This window comes from Ptychodera flava, chromosome 20, assembly GCF_041260155.1.
Source record: "Ptychodera flava strain L36383 chromosome 20, AS_Pfla_20210202, whole genome shotgun sequence".
Lineage (NCBI taxonomy): Eukaryota > Metazoa > Hemichordata > Enteropneusta > Ptychoderidae > Ptychodera > Ptychodera flava.
The window spans coordinates 33,843,627-33,862,137 of record NC_091947.1 but is presented as its reverse complement, the minus strand read 5'-3'; the positions used below and the strand labels follow the sequence as shown (position 1 = coordinate 33,862,137).

The following is an 18,511-nucleotide window of genomic DNA, read 5'->3' as shown; positions in this document are numbered from 1 at the left end:
GGAAATATTACATACTGATGTTTGATGACTACCAATGCAAAGACTTTTTGAATTTTATGGCATCATGGTCATGAAGTTGGCCATGATTAGACTGTCTATTCGGAATAACAAACCATTTTAACCCGCCAGGCTCTAACAATACACGTTATTGAAAATGCGAAAATTACGCGACAATCACCATTCAGAGAGAGACCAAAGCAAACTTTAAGAAGAACACGATAGCTACTAATTTGGAATAATTGGATGGTGAAATAATATCGATTTAATCTGCAAATGTAAGCTCATCTGCTTTTCTTTTTAAGTTACACACTTGTTTTTATGAGTAATTTGTGTTATCCCAACATTCAACTACAGGGCAACTAACATTTTTGAGAAATTTGAAAAATATAAAGATCCAATTATCCCAGATTTGATCTTTTAAAGATGGCTTTGACCGAAGCCCGTGTTTATTGACAGCACTGATCATGACACTATTTTCATGGGGCAGAAATCTTAAACTAATTTCTGCAAAACACGGCGCCTCGTGTGCAAAATTAAAGAGGAAGTCGTTCTGGGAAACTCTGAAGGCGCCTTTCGAAGCTGTGAAGTTGCGCCTTTCAAGACTTTGTTGGTTTTTACAATTCAGGACTTGTACAGCAGTAATGGTGACGAAGTTTCCTGCATTGCTTGCTCGGCTTGGACTACTGGCAATTGCATCACACTTGTCACAATTATCTTCAAATTGGATGCCTGGGAATTTAATTGAATTACAATTGACTAAATTTCTTTTTTTCCATTATTCACTGAATTAAAGCAGCATATACCTGATGAGGTGTGGTTCGCAGCGTCTATCTATAACCGGATGCGAGATGCTGATACAGTTAGTAAACACCGCTAGCTCGGAATCGCTGTAAAACGTGACAGTGTTACTCAAATGAACTCCCGAGAGTTCGATTGCATGAAATATTTGTATAGCTCAATTATTTCCTGTCGACGGGAAATGGCTGAAAGCACCCAATTTAAAGTTTCGAATGATAAAACTTTCAAGAAAACGCTGAAGTCCTGGACGTGAAAACACAGCAGCAGGACGCTGAAATTATACTTCAAATGATAAATAACTTTTCAAGTTAGCTGTTGCATAGAATGGCTCTCCCCATGCCTACTCCTTCTCATGGTTGGAAAATCCATCTCAATAGCGGACTGTGGGGAAGCGAATTGAGTTTGCGACATAAGTTACACAGAATCCCATACTTCCGTAATTATGGTATTAAACCAGCGTGAGATCGATCAAAATCATCCGACTTTGTAACTGAGAAAATTTCTAGTTGTCAATATTGTTCATAACAAACTAGGGTGCATTATTATCTTTTATGCTTCAAATGGTACATGTCCGATCTAGGGATTGATTTGTTTCAGAAAGAACTTTGAAAAAGTATTATGCCTAGTGTGCCCATCACCGCATGCTGTCAATCTTGTGTTTATTGGTTGATTGACCTCATCGGAATGAGTCCTGATTACCCATGATTCATCTGCATAGGCCTGAAGATCGTCACCGCTTTGGCCGATCAAGATTCAGAATGGAACGCTTTGTGTTTATTGAAATATAGAATTGACACTAATCATAAAGACTTTACCGTCGGAAAGGCTTAAAACCCCACTGACTGCAACAGTTAGTGTGTTTTAGGTATTTTTGTTGTTTGCAAATTATAGTATCAGTTTTAGTCCCAAAATTGTGTAGCAGTCCCTAGTGTTCGGCTTGGCAACATATCCTGTATGTGTGTAATGCCTGGTGTTGTTATTTACATCTGCATTGAGGACGAGAATTCATTTGTCAACAATTGCAGCACACAATGCCTTCAAGGCTAACACTTCCTATTTCAACATACTTGGAGGAGAAAGGAGAAAAGAATTTGTTTATTTCACAGTAAAAAGTATTTGCTATGAGCAGAGAGGCGAAGGATTGTGGTAGTCTAGATTGAACCTGTTTAGGAATTACCTAACAAACAAACGATGTAGTTCAGAGAAACCAACAATTTATCAACACACGGCAATGGATATCGTAAACGAGCTGTATGGCTAATTCATTCCCAAGTGCCGACGATGTTCTTGACATTTCTAATCGGCATTTGTAAGTTTTTCATCCGCCACTCAAACAAGAAAAGGGACGCTTTTATGCAGAATTCTTCCAGTCCGCTCGCGTCTTTAGCAGTTGATCGACATCAAGAAATTACATGGAAATTTGATATGGTTCCTGTCTTGTAAGTAAGGCCACTTACTCACCGGTTTTCAGACCATTTTAATACTCGTTACATTTGTGCTTTAACTTGAATCAGTCTTTCCGCTGCCAGCTCGCAACAATTGCTAAATGCTACTTAAATTATGTTGAGCGAAAACGATGGAAATTTTACAATACTGGCTACGTTCCGGCATCACTCATCTAAATACAACTGACTTCATTAAAACCTGGTGAAAATTACAATGTACAGATGTGTTTGCTCGATCGCGAAAACCAGTGTAATGTATTGAATACGCTCGACGTTTTCATCGCGTGCTTTGCCATCCCAGCATTTTCGGGTGCAATTTCCCGTCATCAAATTTCATTAGCGACTGATTGCAAAAAATGAACATGGATTCGAAATAGCATTGGAGGTCAGTTTCACGACCAGAATACATATTTTGTTTTCATCATTGCCATAAGGCCACAAGTGAATGAGAGGTTTATCCAATGGTACTTCAGTTTTAATGAGTAAACCTTAACACAGTATAAAACTAGGAAGAGACACAGCTAAATTGCCTATTATGAATCTATTAAACGATATATAGGTCAATATATTCTGTGAGGTTCAAATATTTGTCAATTTCATACCAAAATCACAAGCATTTGTCCAGGGAAATTTCTAGGTTGTCCTGCAAGGAATTAACCCCATTTCGTCGATAAAATGTGAAGGGTCCGTTGTAAGCTCTGTATGTTTACCATTCTTGAATCGTATTTAGTTATACCCGCGTCAATTTATCTATCTCCAAGGGGGATATTTCAATGTTGAAATATTTCAGGTTGGTTCGCCATATCACAAGCCTTCCATTCACAAATTCAATCTACAAGTTTCGATACAACACTCGTATTACAGGTGGCAATGCCGATGACAGTGCATCGATAACTGAACTTCCGAGCAGACAGGTGGTGCAACAATAATGAAAAGAAAAAAAAAAAAATAAAACATACAGCTGGACGTTAAAGAGTTGTAGATAAGAAACGATATGCCTCAGCTGTGGAAGAATAGCTTTCTTAACACATCCATACTGCGACTAATTCCACCAACTTTTATCATATCAGTTGATACAAACTTCAACTTCTTTCTTTTAGTCGCATGGGCAGTTACTTCAATCTGTAATATTACTCATTCGTCTGAGCCGCATTCTGTCTACCTGTATAAACCTCGCTTAATTGCTGACATTTTAATACAAGATGAGTTGGAAGAGAAAACATGTCCTAAAATCATCCCTTACACGTGACAATTTGAACGATTGACGAATGCTTTTTATAGTTTTCCAAAACAGGCTTATAAGTTCGTTTCCCTAAAATGAAATAAAATACTTTCAGGTAACAAGTTCATGTCAGGTTTGCAACTGCCAACTCTTATCTCGCAATATATAGCAACAGCTGCCTGACATGTTGACTACAGTATTTTAAAGACAGTGCGTAAGTTTTTATGCCCAAAGAATGGAGCACAATTCATGGCGAAGTACAAGTGCTTGAATCGTTTTGAATTCATGAAGATTTGGAAAAATTCGTAGGCACGCTAAGTACCCTAGTTACCAACTGCAGTGTCTTTGTCCTTCGATTACTAATCGACCGGCAAAGACACTGAATAGCATTACCTATGTGCCAACTAAATTCATGAAAATATCGTGGAAACATTTCAGATTATAGGCTGCAAAATAATCATAATGTTATAGTTATGCTGCGTTCAGAAATCGCGATAAAAACGGCAGTTGACTTTGAGAATTGCCGAGACTTTGTTTGATACTTTTCTTCATTCAAGAGCGTTTAAATGTACACAAACCTCATGTTTGGCTTGATGCTGCAACATAATGCCAAGTTGTTTTTCACGTTTTGAAAGATTCGAAATAGAATGCAGTGCTAACAAAATGAAATCCATATTTTTCAATTATTGTGAACCTATTCACACTTCAACACGGTGGATGAACCTAAAATGGTGATATCCGTTTTGCAACTCTGCTACCAACGCCTTCAGTGTTAATCATAAAAGTAGATTCACAATTTAGGGTTGGGGATTTAGAAATGTTCGCACATGCAATCGCCTTTTTCATTAACAGTGTCACATTTTCAGTGCTCCCAGGGACCAAGCTGTGGGGCACACTACGAATGCCATATTTTCCGATCAACATCTTCTAAACATAATTAACGGTCTATAAATGTAGTGACTGTCAACTTTTTACAAGTCTCATTCCAGTCCTCAGCTACAAGCTCAGCTATAAATCCCCCCTCCTCGCCAAAGCTTGTCGAAATACCCAGTCAGTTTGATTTGTGAACACAGACTGTATATGTAAGCATATTATGTGCTGAGTTTTTCGATAACTAAATATTAGCCCCTTTATGTTATGACTCGTCAACAACAATCCTATAATCGGACAATTCGAACAACATCAAGCATTTATTAGACTATTAATAAGATGTACAGTTTGTCAACTGTCATTGTATAGGCAACAGGTCTGAACAGGTCTGTAAGTTTCTAGACTTTTCAGGAATGTGTATTGAGTTTGTTAATGTTTTTTTTGTTTGTTTGTTTGTTTTTGTCATGCACGAGAGAATTAGCGGGACATGCTGCTTCATATATAAAACTTTTTTTTTAATACAGTCTCTGACAAGAAAGATAACGGTTAAAGGTTTAAAATATTGTTGTAAATTTTTGGGTTCGGTAGTTCAATCAGTGCACTTATATACTGTGTCCCATGAATCCCGAGGATGTCTCTAGAAGAGAGCTTTGTGATATGTCTATGATGACTTCAGCACATCATCTTTACAGTTCTTTATTTGAAATTTTCAACACATATATTTATCTCAGATACAGACATTTCATCTCAAAGTTCACATGTTGAGTAAAATTGGCGTCATCCTCATCCTCGTTCTAAGTTTCAAGATACCTTTGTAGCTGATGCTGAAAATGACGTCACTTAGTGTCAGATTCGGCGTCATATCCGAAGAATGCGGTTGTGACCCTATAAAGTTCGCCAAAAACTTATTCACAACTTTCTTTTGAGTTGTAAAATTGGCTCATAAGGCTGCATTCACAAGCCCATCGGGAAGGGGGAGAATTGACCGGGAGGTTGAAAATATCAAGGGTAGAATTTTAGGGGCACTTGAAGGTATTTGAGGTACTTGAAGGGGACTCGTAACGAAACTTCTTTTGATTGATATGAAATATCTTTTTGGTTGTCTCTTAAAAAGTCACAAAAATAAATTGCATAGGAAAAATTCTTTATTGTGTATTTATTGTTAAGAAAATACATACACAAACATACAGGTACTTTCTCACACTCGTAGGCATCAACCCAGATTACATGAAACTGCTCCAGCCTCTCTATTCTATGTGTCAACAGAAATATTAATTTTGTTTTTATAGAACAGTACAAAGATTACAGCCCATCTACACCTTTTGCAGCAATCTCTAGCAGAGACAGGAAATCGACAGTTTGAGCTTAAAATTTATACGACTTAGTGGTAGCTGTTTATAACCGTACTGAAAACTACTTGTGAGACCCCCTTTCTATACATTGGCACCTGAACGGTGGAAGTCACATTGGGTCACTTTTAATGGGATACAAATGGAACAGTGTACACACTCTGACTGGCCTTTCAGTAACAACTCAGATTTATGGGTGAGAATAGGTCATTTACCTGACCCAAGAGTGACCTTACTCCATTTATAGCTGTAACTTTGGCTAATTTTTCGGTAGCTGTAACATCTTTCGGTAGAGTTTGTAATTTTCAGTCCATGATTCGTGGCAGTGTTTGTTGCTGTCTTGGTAATGGCATGAGTTAAGAAAGTCCAAAATGTTCAAAAATCGCCACCATGCAAGAGAATACGAAAGCGATAATTATAAAGAAAAGAAAACCATGTAAATGAATAAATGTAACGTATGTCCTGAATAGTCGACGCAATTTTGATTTCAAGGAACAACAACAAATATCCGGCATTTGAAGATATGGCTGAAAATAATGTGTTGTAACCACGTTGTGGCAAATGGACGAAGAGTTACCAAATATTATAGAATATAAAGCTACACAGTGTTTTGATTAATATCTCAAGGGACATCAAATTTGGAGTAGTTTTTGACACTAGCTTTTACACTTGTCATTCAATCGGACATAGTCGGAACAGTCGGATCTGACGCCAGTAAAGCTGAAGTTGCAGCGTCATATTCAGAATCATTTTCTCCGACGCTTAAAGCTGAGGATGAAGACGGGGATAACGCTAACTTTAAGCTTGTTTATTTATATTAAATTTAGTTATGAGATGTAAATAGTGTACATGTGTACAGCTTTTCGGGGCGAGATTTCTCCAAAAAGGAGTGCATTGGAGAATTATACCAACTCAGTTTTTTATGCAATAAGAATGTCCGTTGCACTACAGTGATTGTCTGCGATCTGTAGTTCAAAGCTCTATCGTACCTATTGATTGTAATCAATATCTTCTTTACAAGTTGGCCCTAGGGCAGGCCTGGCCGAAATATCGGAGTAGTTTCAAGCCAAACGGAAACTCAGGACAGCTGAAGCACATGGGCGTCAGGTGAAAAAACATACAGAGACAAAAGTGACAACAGAGACAGAAAGCATGACATTTGTATGCCTTAGTCGAGTCTTTTATCACAACTGTCTTTCTGTAAGCAAGTCCCTGCATGTTCCATTCGATGATGTCATGCTTATAGCAAGTCCATATATGTATTCCACTCGATGATGTCATGCTAAAAGCAAGTCCATACATGTTTAAGTCGATGATGTCATGCTTATAGCAAGTCCATATATGTGCTCCACTCGATGATGTCATGCTTATAGCAAGGCCATATATGTGCTCCACTCGATGATGTCATGCTTATAGCAAGTCCCTGCATGTTCCATTCGATGATGTCATGCTTATAGCAAGTCCATATATGTATTCCACTCGATGATGTCATGCTAAAAGCAAGTCCATACATGTTTAAGTCGATGATGTCATGCTTACAAGCTTGGTGCTGGTTAGTACCACGCTGAGGAGCATTAGATACTGATCTGAATGTGCATTCATTCACCCAGCATTAATGCCTAAACACAAAGCACAAGTAAATAGAAACAAATGTAATATCCGGTTTGACCTCTATATCGCCCCTCAAAGGCAACACGCTCAAAGCAGAAAAGGGAAAGACATCCCTTGAGCCCCCTCCCCTCCCTTCTCCTTTTTGAAAGAAGGGTATTCTACAACGTTGCCTTTGAACAGTTGCGTTTAATTTGCTTCTTCCGAGGAAAGTCCCCGATTAAAGTGAATTCAGGTACCAGGGGCTAGAGGAAGTCTTGCCCAGGAAAATAATTTAAAACTCACAATACCAGAATACAAACCAAACCTTTACACTGTCTACATCTCTTCCATACTAGATTTGATTATTTATAATCTCTAGTACAAGGAACTTGGAATCAGCCCAAGTTGTGGTTCGCGCCAATTTTTCGATGTTCCACCTGCAGTTCTTTTTCTCCGTGAAATTGTGACACTGTCTACAAGTAAATGTACAATATCTGTAGATTATTATTCATTAGTCCGGCCTAGAATGAATGAACCTGGTCAAGGGGCCTGAGACAAGGTTTAGTGACGTCAAGTGTCGTGTGCAATAGAAAGTTGGGTAAATAAATAACACATATCAAGATGTCAACCTCAGCATTGTGTAGGTGGCTAAAGGGCAGTTGCATCCTGGAAGGGGGCTTACAAACTAGAAATGTGTTATAACACAATATTTATTTGTCATTCACCTATCCGTCAATTTTGTTTGTCTGTCGGTGTACTCCAAACGTTCACGTTTATCCGCCCATGTATTTCAAACGTTCCCGTCAACCCTTCTAAACAGGCTGCTTAATTGTAATACCCGAAGAGTAGCCTACTGTGGTATTTATGGGTTTTCAAAAATGATTTATTGGCGTTCTGAATTCCCAAATATAGTTATGATTGCTATGATTTCGGATGTATTATCATAAAGCCTTTGACAAAAAAGAGACGAGTTTATCAAGTTGTTTCTTTCCCCGCTTAGGAAAGTCCAAGTACGTGTCGTTTGAAGTCGGGATATGATCTGCATGGGGGCTGGGAGGGTGTGATGAACAACGTTGAATAGAAACTCATGCTAATCAAGAACACACTAAGATTGAAGCAAGATAGTGCTTGAAAGAATATTTCTTTAGATATGAAATTATATCATGGCACATTCGAACGATAGAAGGTGACACACATGTTGAAATTCCGATCGAAATTGTTACTATATTTTATCGTCAGGACCGACGAAATAGGCCTTGCAGTGAATACCTGTGTTGCTCACTGTAAATAAAATAGTGACATGTTTAGGTATACAATGAATGCTTTCTTATCACCACATTTGAGACAAAAGAGGGACATTAAAGACAGTGAGGTTAAATTTGCAACCAATCTGTGTACATCACCGGCTAGCTAAAACACTTGTCAACGGTGATAATTAAGCTGGCTGTTCATGATATAAGCGTGATCGAACTCAGAAAGACCTATTACGTACTATATATGGCGTTGAATGTCTGCCAAAATTAAGCTATGCCATTTGTAATTACCACGTGCCTTTCGTAATTACGACATGACATGATGAGATGCAAAATGCGATCATTTGGACATGAAGACTTGACATTCTTACATGAAGAATGCGAGAATTTGACTATAAGAAGATTCAATGCGAAATTCCGTTTGATCATGCGCAATGAAGACAGGCGATACAACGTGCGGACATGCCATTATGCGATGCAAAATGCGGAGTCGAGGCTTTTAATTAGGCTACCTTTTCCAACAAACTAGGGAGTCGCCTTATATCCACAATGCACCGGTGTATTTGCAAATATGGCCTCGATGAGAGTAGTTCGGGACTTAGCTGCAGTACTGTAGAGAGCTAAATTAGAATTGTCTAAATCTAAATCTCAAGTTAGAAAGGTTATGTACAATTAACTTGATCTAAATATCGTTCTAAACTTTCTAAATAATCTGAAGTTTAGAACGCACCTTGCTGGGTTAGGCCTACATTGCCTTTCACGATGATAATATATCGGGTAAAAACGATAATTATCGCTTACTTAAGAGTGTTCTTAATTTACAAATTAATTGAAGTTTAGAAAGTCGAGCTTGAGTGAACAATTTTTTCCAACGATATATCGGATAAAAACGCTAATTATCTCTTTTTAAATAGCGTTCTAAATTTATAAAAAACTGATGAAAGCTATAATTATCGTTTTTTAATTATCTTAATTTAAGCGAATTTATAAATTTAGAACGCTATTCAAAAAGTGATACTTATTGTAAATATCCAATATATCTTTGAAAAAAAAATTTTCACTTCCAGCCCGTCTGTCTGAACTTCAGCTAATCTATAAGTTTAGAACGCTATTTAGAAACCTATAAATATTGTAACTATCCGATATATCATTGGAAAAACTTTTTCATTTCACGCCCGACTTTCTAAAGTTCAGATAATTTATAAATTTAGAACGCTATTTAGAACAATAATTATTTTGTTTTTTTGTCGTGTTTATCATGATTATTAGCAACTTCAGCTCCCATACACGGGAATACACGTAGTTCAGAAAATATTTTACGGAAAAGACACAATTCCGCACCTTACTCTGTAACTCGTCCTTTACGATGTAACTTTAAATTGCGCCAGCAAAGATACTACTGCATTTTATTGACATCGTTTTACTACATTTAGAACGTGAAGGTGCGAAAGTGTGACGTCATCCCGTCAAAAATGGCGTCGCTTGTAGTGAGAAACCAGCTCTCAGCACACAAAAACCCGTTAAACAATAGCAATTTGGATAAATAGCAAGGCATCCCTGGGCGGTTAGGTGCCAAATGGTATTTGAAAGTAAACCGGCAAGGAAAGGAATGCCAGATTCGCCGAATAAGCTTCTCAGACGGCCGAACGGAATCCCGTTCGGCCACCATGTGTACTTTCTGTACTGATGGTCCTGTAGCTCTGGTTTGCCGTCCGACCCAAATACCAAGGCAAAACCTCGAGCTACAGTACTACAGCTAAGTCCCGGCCTACTCTCATTCGAGGCGATATTTGCAAATACACCGGTTCATTGTGGATATAAGGCGACTCCCTAGTTTGTTGGAAAAGGTAGCCTAATTCAAAGCTTCGACTCCTCATCCTGCATCATCTGTGCATCGCATAACCTGATGTCCGCATTCTGCATCGCATAATGGCATGTCCGCATATTGCATCGCATAATGGCATGTCCGCACGTTGTATCGCGCGTCTTAATTGCGCATGATCAAACGGGATTTCGCATTGAATCTTCTTATAGTCAAATTCTCGCATTATTCATGTAAGAATGTCAAGTCTTCCTGTCCATTCTCATCCATCGCCATATCGTAATTATGAATGTCAAGTCTTCATATCCAAATGATCCCATTTTGTATCTCAGTATGTCATGTCGTAATTACGAAAGGCATGTCGTAATTACAAATGGCATAGCTTAATTTTGGCAGGCATTCAACGCCACATACCATATATTGACATTTACTCAGCTTACTTACATCGAATGTGCCGTTTTTCAAAGTTGTTATGAATGTTTCTTTCGTCGGCTGATTATTCGATGGACAAAGTCTCGTTTGGGGTTTTGTTCTCTACTCTGTTCTTTTCTAATATATTAAGGGTTTTTTAATAGTTTTCCTAATTCAATTGATATTATCCGAAATTTATCATGGACACAACTTAACTAAACAATGTTGATCGAGATATGAATGTGCAATAAAACCCAGCCGTGCCAAAGGCTTAAGTGTCCACCAAGAATAATTATCAGCTCATTACCATATTTCGTAGAAGAAATTGTCATCGTTCGTGGGCGCGGTTCATTATTTTGTCGACATCTCGTTCAGAGTGTTTCAGGTTTGTGATCGACATCTCTTAACTCAAATACTGTAAAAATTAACAGGGGTAATGCCAAAAAGAGACAGCTATTGTTATTTTTACAAACTGATGTCTAAGAAGAAAGTGAAATTTAACGTGGTTGTCTCTCATTGATTCACTACAGATGGGTATGTCAGAATAGACCGGTTAATAATGACAAAAGATGGATGTTTTTTCCCAAAGCGAAATGATGAATGGATCATCATCCTTTAACGATATTGACAACGAGATACCACAAGATAAGGCCAGCCAAAATGCATCGCATATTCCGTCCGTAAGTGTTCAAACTTATATCAAAATATCACTTATAATTTGTACTTATCAAAGCAAAATAATATAAGTAAAGATTAGCGTTGTAAAATGAAATACGAATTTTGCATAGTGATGGAAGTATGTAGTCGATATGGCATAATTCCTTTAAGGGGTACTACTCTAATATTCTTTCAATATTTTGTTAAGTCAGATTTTTTCTTGGTGGAAGATCATAATCAAGTTTCGGTCAGCGCTCATTGGCACTTATTCTGAATCCACATTTTCACATAAAAGAAGAGGTCACACACCCGATATGTGGTATATTTTATTAGATCTGTCATTGGAAACTTCAAAAGTTTTGATTACTCTTCGAAAAGGGGTGCATGATTTTGTTTTACTCAAAAATGCGTGGTTTTTGCTTTTTTCACTCAGAAAGGTTTAAGTACAAATAGCTAATCGACCTATATGTGATATGTTTATTGAAACCTACAGCTGGGTAGAATAGTCAATCTTGGAATTTTGAAATTCTCTTTTTTTTTCTTTTTTTTTTCTTTTTTCTTTTCCACAATAAGCCTTCACAGTGTTAACTTGATTATTTTTGCATAAATTACCGGCCTTTCTTCACGTTGAACGTGTATGGTTACGTCACAGTAACCGAAACAAACCGAGACCATCATTCGGAGGTAGGAAAAAAGCTACCTCCATGCCGAGACTAAATTCAACATGCGTGTATTCGTGTATGCGTGTGTTGTTAGGATTTTAATACTTTCCACGCTCCCAACTCTTTATAATCGGCTTATTTTAGCCACATTTATTACTGTTTAATCATTTAATCATAGTCCTTCCTGGCGGTTGAAGGGACTGTATATTTCGTATATGTCATGAAGACACTGGAATGCGATCGCCCACCCATGACATAAACCTCAAGAGGGAAGGCATTTAGTCTAGTGTGGTCCAGTAAAGTACTAAAGCTTTGTCCCCTGTCAATGCAAAATTGACTACATATTCTCTGAAGTTGGTCGTTTTTCCGAAAAGAATAGTGCACAGGAAGTCCAACATTTACGATTGATGCTTCTCTCACACAGTTTTGCGTCAGTACAACTTTCTTACCAATCAAAGTAGTTCCGTTTTTAAGCTTATGCCCATATGAATAAGAGTTCATGAGGACAGGGCTAGGCTTGTAGGGCAGATAAACACAGGCTTATAGATAGCGTGCCCCTATCTGTCAATAAAAAAACAACTTGACATTGAATGACCTCGTCATAAATACCTTGTGGTAGAATATCCTCGCAGTGTCAATATCAAATGTATCAGACATGCTTTACTCGCAACGTCATCATGCATGCAAACGAGGGAATTTACCCTTTCAAAACCCGCGTGCCCACTTCAATTGGCTTGGCCATAAATGTAAATTCTCATTCTATACTTACCATTGGATTGAGAGGTAGAGATTGCGGCATGTTAAGCGAGGATGTAAACACTGGATTTTTACGAGACCCAAAAAACATATTTTCCAACTTCACGTTATGAAATGGTCATTTCCAACTTCACGTTATGAAATGGTTTATCTTGGGACATGCAAATGACTTTGTGCAGAGATTCGCTGAGTTACTGAAATATATGAACTATAAAATTTGTGGAGGTAAAAGAATAATGACGAAGCAAAATATGCCATGACTGATGTTGCTGTGGAGAGGCTTAAATGTTTCATTTTTTCACTTGTTTAATTCGCTGGTGAAAGCGAGTAAAACCAAATTGTGATTACCAAGTTTTAATCAGCAAATGCCCTTTTAAACGTTTGATTAGACGGTTTGAATTTCTAATATCTTTTGGAGGAACTAGGTCAGGTGGGAAGCAAAGCAGAATAGGGGTTTATAGGAGTCACAAAAATTTAAGTGTTTTAAAGAAATACTTTTGAATTGTGTCTCATAGACCAACAAGGATAGAAGTCGGGTTGATTTTATTGTTTATGAAGTAGAGACGGTGAAATTTCTTCGTGTTTGTCGTATAATAGTATTATCCATAGTAACTGTGAGTTCTTGTATCTATCCACGCTAGGTGAATGATTCAAGGATGTGTGTAGATTTCATCTGTAAAGATATCATCTCGGATTTACGCAACTTAATGTGTATGGGACTATCAGTCGGTAAGTGTCGGATATGCTGTTACCACACCTCAGAGTGGATGTTAATATAAGGTTGACTGGACGGCTAAAATATGAACTCAACAATCGAATAAAAACGTGTAGCACAATCCGAAAACAAAACGAAAATGTTATAGTTCACATTTGGCCAGGACGAATTTGGAGAAGTAATCTGCCTGTAAGAAAGGACAAAAGGTGAACGAAAGACAGATGGATATATTACAAGTGGTGTCATCACCTCGCAAATTAGCTCAATAATTAGTACTTGAAGTGTCATAGTATAATTGTGGAACGCTCGACAATTTTATGTTCACTTCCTCAGAGATGAAAATGTAGAACTAAAATAACGAGTTTGTCTTCAACTTCCTCAGATTATTTTAGTTGGAGTTCTGGATGCGTAGGAGTGTTTTTAACATTTGTGAACAAGAAGTTCGGGTTAGAAAATCACCTCCCTGACCTGGCGAATACGTATGGTATTGATGGCTATCAGTTGTTCTCTATGTCAAAGGAACAGTACCAAGACACTTTCAACAACTATTCTCAAGACATAGAAATGATTACAGGATATGTAGAATGCTGGAAAACAGGTATGACGATTACAGATATACAATGCAGGTGATGCTATGCAATCTTTAAACTACTTGTACATGTATTTGGAATGTGTATTATGAGACGCAGAAGTACAAAACGATTCGACATTTCACGACAAATGCCAAAAGCTCAAGTAGTTTGTTTGGTGTGTAATTGTACTATAAGCCTCGATCAACTCTGAAATCATTCGGTTATCTTCCATTCGCAGTTTTAGAACTTCCAGGACTGCCTAAAGCGAACATTATTCAACAAGTGACAAGCGATGGTGTTGATCAACAGTTTGATTTGTTAAAGCCAAATCGGGAGGCACAGGTAGACTATCACTTCTCTGATTCGGACGGAGATGTATCTGCCGACACACATTGCTGCAATGAAGATGCACTGGTAAGAAAAACAGGGTACTCGACAGACAGACAGATTGAGATAGGAGAGGCAAGGCAATAGACCTATAACCAATCAGAACCTCGCAGACGATGAGACAGGAATAGATTTACAAAAGAAACGGTAATAAGTGGTCGGTAATAAAGGCACACAAAGCAGAGGAGCCAGGGGAAGATAGAGAGAAGGACAATTAGAAAGTAATATACTGTCTGAGTGACAAGAGGTCGAAAGGTAACAATGTGGTGGTAGTTCATCTTCAAAGAGAACAAATCGTGATACAACGATTGACATAATTAAACTGCTGGCAAGATTTCAGCATGTTTTTGAGGGTTCGTCATTACTCTGTCATCACAGCAGGTGTAATGCTCATGTGCTAGGGTCATTTTTATTAGTTGTAGAGTAATAGATGCTTTGGTTTAATATTTGCGTGAGGTCAGAAGTTAAAAATCGCTTTATTTTGTTTTGCACGCAGCATAAAGACATCGTCTCTGACATCCAAGAAAAAGACAGACAATGTAAACCTGCTAAAAGAAAAAGAGGAAGACCAAGAAAAGAACGACCGGATGGTGGTAAACAATTTTCACAGTACTATCTTGTGTGAATTTAAGTGTAATCTGTGGTTTTAACACAGTTGTGTTTTATTAACTTGCCACACTGCTTCTTTCTGGCTACTTGATAACTATCAGCTGTCAACTTGTTTCCCTCCTAATTCCTCTCAACCTATCAGCTCCTCCTCTGCACACGGCACTCAGCCTCGGCAATCTTTGTTCTCGTACTTTACCATCATTCAGTTCACAGTACTGTAAATTTCCCATAATTCATTGCGATTTGTATCCTCAGAGATTCCCCAGAGAAGTCTACCAGGTCTACCATGTGTAGACAAATTCATAGACTAGTTGTAAAAATTCTGAAAACGTACTTTTAAGAACACCATTCTTCTCAATTCTCATTTTAAATGATTTGGAAAATTATGCAAGATTGAGAGAGGAGATAGTATTTTGTAAAATTTTCCACTGATTGTGTCTTCAGCCATACAGAATAATGTGATGGAAAGTAGGGAGACCAGTTGCACCTGTTTTTTGAAACAAAAGGATATTGATTTTTTCCAATGGAAATGACAAAAGAATTTGCATTCTAAGTTTTCTCAGAGAATGACCCCTTCAGTTCGTCATAACTTGCTGCCTAAAAAGTATGGCATTTGTAGTACCTACAGAACATGACTTCCATGTTGTTTAATGGTTATTTTGAAACTTTTGCTGAAATTTCTAAACGTACTTTTACTGGATATTATTTAACAATTATTCTGATGCTGAACATTTGTGCTTACATGCAGAACTGAAAAAGTTTTTAGAAAAGTAACCTTCATGGATACAAATCAAAGAGAATTGTGGGTAATTTATTGTACTGTGCAGTTGTCATAGTTTGCTGTGTGTTGCCTTAAGGTAGCTACATACCTTTAAGACACTTTCAGATTTTTATTTTTTTCTCAATTGAACATGTCCCTAACCCCAATAAAGTATACATTTTCTGAAAGCCCTGATATAGAGCTATCCAACCAGTACAGTACACGGTCATTATTTGCATAAGAGTCACGTGACAAGCGTTTTGCTGAACCTTCCAAAAACCGGTTTTTCCCGCCTTATGCGAACACGCTGCAAGATTTCCGGTTGGAATTTCTTCATTGACAAGCCTTGACAATATCCTTCAAAAGCATGTCTGGGATTTTCTTTATATGCCTTTGTTTTTTTAATGCGCTCTTAAAGGTGTTAGATGAAGGTGGCCCTCTCCCAATTTTGTAGTGGTAGTCATGTTTTACTTTACTTGGATTCACAGCATAGTTTTGTATCTAGAGAAGTTTTGATGTTATAACATGCACTTGCAGTTTCCTGTGGGTTGCTTTTTATTCGTAATAAAACTTTTGTTAGTTTATCATCAATGCAGTGTGGTGTGTTCACAAAAAGAATGTAAACACTTTATTCTTCATCTTTAAGAGAATCAAAACTGCTTGAAAGGAAGATATCTATAATCCTAGTGCCCGAATATTTTTGAAAAGGTTTCTGAAAGGTTCTCATACATTTTGATCTTTGCAGGAATGCAGAAAAAGAAGAGAAAACACCTATGGCAGTTTCTGTTGGAACACCTTGACGGTGGTGAATTCAAACACTGCGTTCGCTGGATCAACAGATCAAAGGGGCTGTTCCGATTTGTGAGTAAAGAGAAAGAAACTATTGCCAAACAGTGGGGAAAAGAGAAAGGGCATAAAAAGATTATGACATACCAGAAGATGGCGCGGGCACTCAGGAACTACTACACAAAAAAGACTTTGATGGAGAAGTGTGATGGAAAACTGCATTACAAATTCCGACCAGATCAAGTATTAAAAACATGATATGAACAATAACGTTATTTACGCAATTGACAGGGAACTATTTAGTAAAAAAAAGTTTGTCAGATTATTAAATTACTGGTTCCAGAGGAAGTGTATTTTATGCGAAATAACGTAGGCCTATGAATATCAAAGGGATTCATGGGTATCGGGTTCGTCACTTATTTCCAGACACGCTCTGTTTTATTATTTTTTAATCGGAGCGTTTGAATGGACAGTATTATGTTCATCGTTGCACTTCTCCTGATAAACAAACTTTAGCTTAATATTTTTTATTAAATAATACTGTTATTGTTCATAGTAAGAGTGGGGATTTAGCCGAGCGGTCCACTTTGATGTCTTCGCTAGGTGACTGGGTGTCGCACGTTGTGAGTTCCAATTCCATTGAGAATTATCTGTATTGCAAACGACTGATTTCTTTTAAGGTAGAACGCACCTCGGGGACAGACATTCGGACTCTCAATCTTTTACAATTCTCTTCTGATATACCACATGTGGGGGTTCATTTTAAAGCTCTTGGTGAAAGAAAACTTTTCACCGGCTTAGTTTTTCGAAATTCGAAAATTTTATTTTTCTCCATAGAGTTAACACAGGGATGGCGGCCATTTTGAATTTCTAATATCGGTAAATCTTGGGTAATTTGTTTCTCTAGTACCAAAATTTGCACGGTGACCCCCTATTTTTATTCTTGATTTTGAAAGAGAATGATTGAAAGATTCCTTGAGGAAAGTTAGAGCAAAAGTTTAAGTCTTTCACTTTCGAGGTGCATACTACCTTAACATGATAACTAGTAAGCTTAAACTCTTGGACGTTTGTTCTCAGTCTTGTTTTATTGATAATACTTTATCATCACGTTCAAGACGTTTTCATCGGCATCGTTACCGAAGCAGGTCTACCCGTGGAGAACAGTTCAACACGATTTGAACTAATTTGGGATAATTGGATGGTGAAGTAATGTCGATTTAATTTACAAATGTAATCTCATCTGCTTTTCTTTTTATACTACACACTTGTTTTTATGAGTAATTTGCAATATTGCAACATTCAGCTATGTGGCACCTAACAATTTTGAGAAATTTGAAAAATATGAAAATCGATATCCAATTATCCCAAATTAGTTCCAATCGAGTTAGTTCAGAAAAATGTAAATATTTCATCAAACTATTGTCTCTTACCTGGTGATATATTTGATGTGACATTGAACATCGAATCAGTCATGTAAATAAAGTTATGTTTTACTTTTTAAACATTCGTTTCTTTTTGAATCGGGTATGCTATAAACTGCAATGACATCTCGTAAAAACGAGTTAAAACACTACCTTTGTGAGAATAAAACAGAGACAAAAACTGGTATAAATCGGAAAGTCGAGATAAAGTGAAATTAAAAACACTACATGTGGAATAACAATTCACATGTGGTTTTTTATCCCATTTTTTAAGATCCTGATTTCCGGTTTCTATCCTCAAAAATTTGGTTTGTTGTCTTACTCTAAACTACTTAATTGCGATTTTCCACACGAGTAGGGTGACATGTACTCACAATTTTATTAAAGAGGCAAACTCAGCCATGTATTTCGAAAATATATATAATA

At 37.3% G+C, this 18,511-nt stretch overlaps 1 protein-coding gene across 1 annotated transcript in view; it reads left to right on the top strand.

The window, feature by feature from the left end:
* Window positions 1–17,047, top strand: part of LOC139119659 (uncharacterized) — a 53,770-nt gene extending 36,723 nt beyond the window's left edge. The window contains exons 2-7 of the mRNA XM_070683487.1: window positions 11,291–11,440; window positions 13,477–13,564; window positions 13,933–14,148; window positions 14,361–14,536; window positions 15,006–15,102; window positions 16,624–17,047. Coding sequence (XP_070539588.1) covers window positions 11,330–11,440; window positions 13,477–13,564; window positions 13,933–14,148; window positions 14,361–14,536; window positions 15,006–15,102; window positions 16,624–16,922 — 987 coding nt within the window. The 5' untranslated portion in view covers window positions 11,291–11,329 and the 3' untranslated portion in view covers window positions 16,923–17,047. The remainder of the gene's footprint in view (window positions 1–11,290; window positions 11,441–13,476; window positions 13,565–13,932; window positions 14,149–14,360; window positions 14,537–15,005; window positions 15,103–16,623) is intronic.
* Window positions 17,048–18,511: the final 1,464 nt, after the last annotated feature.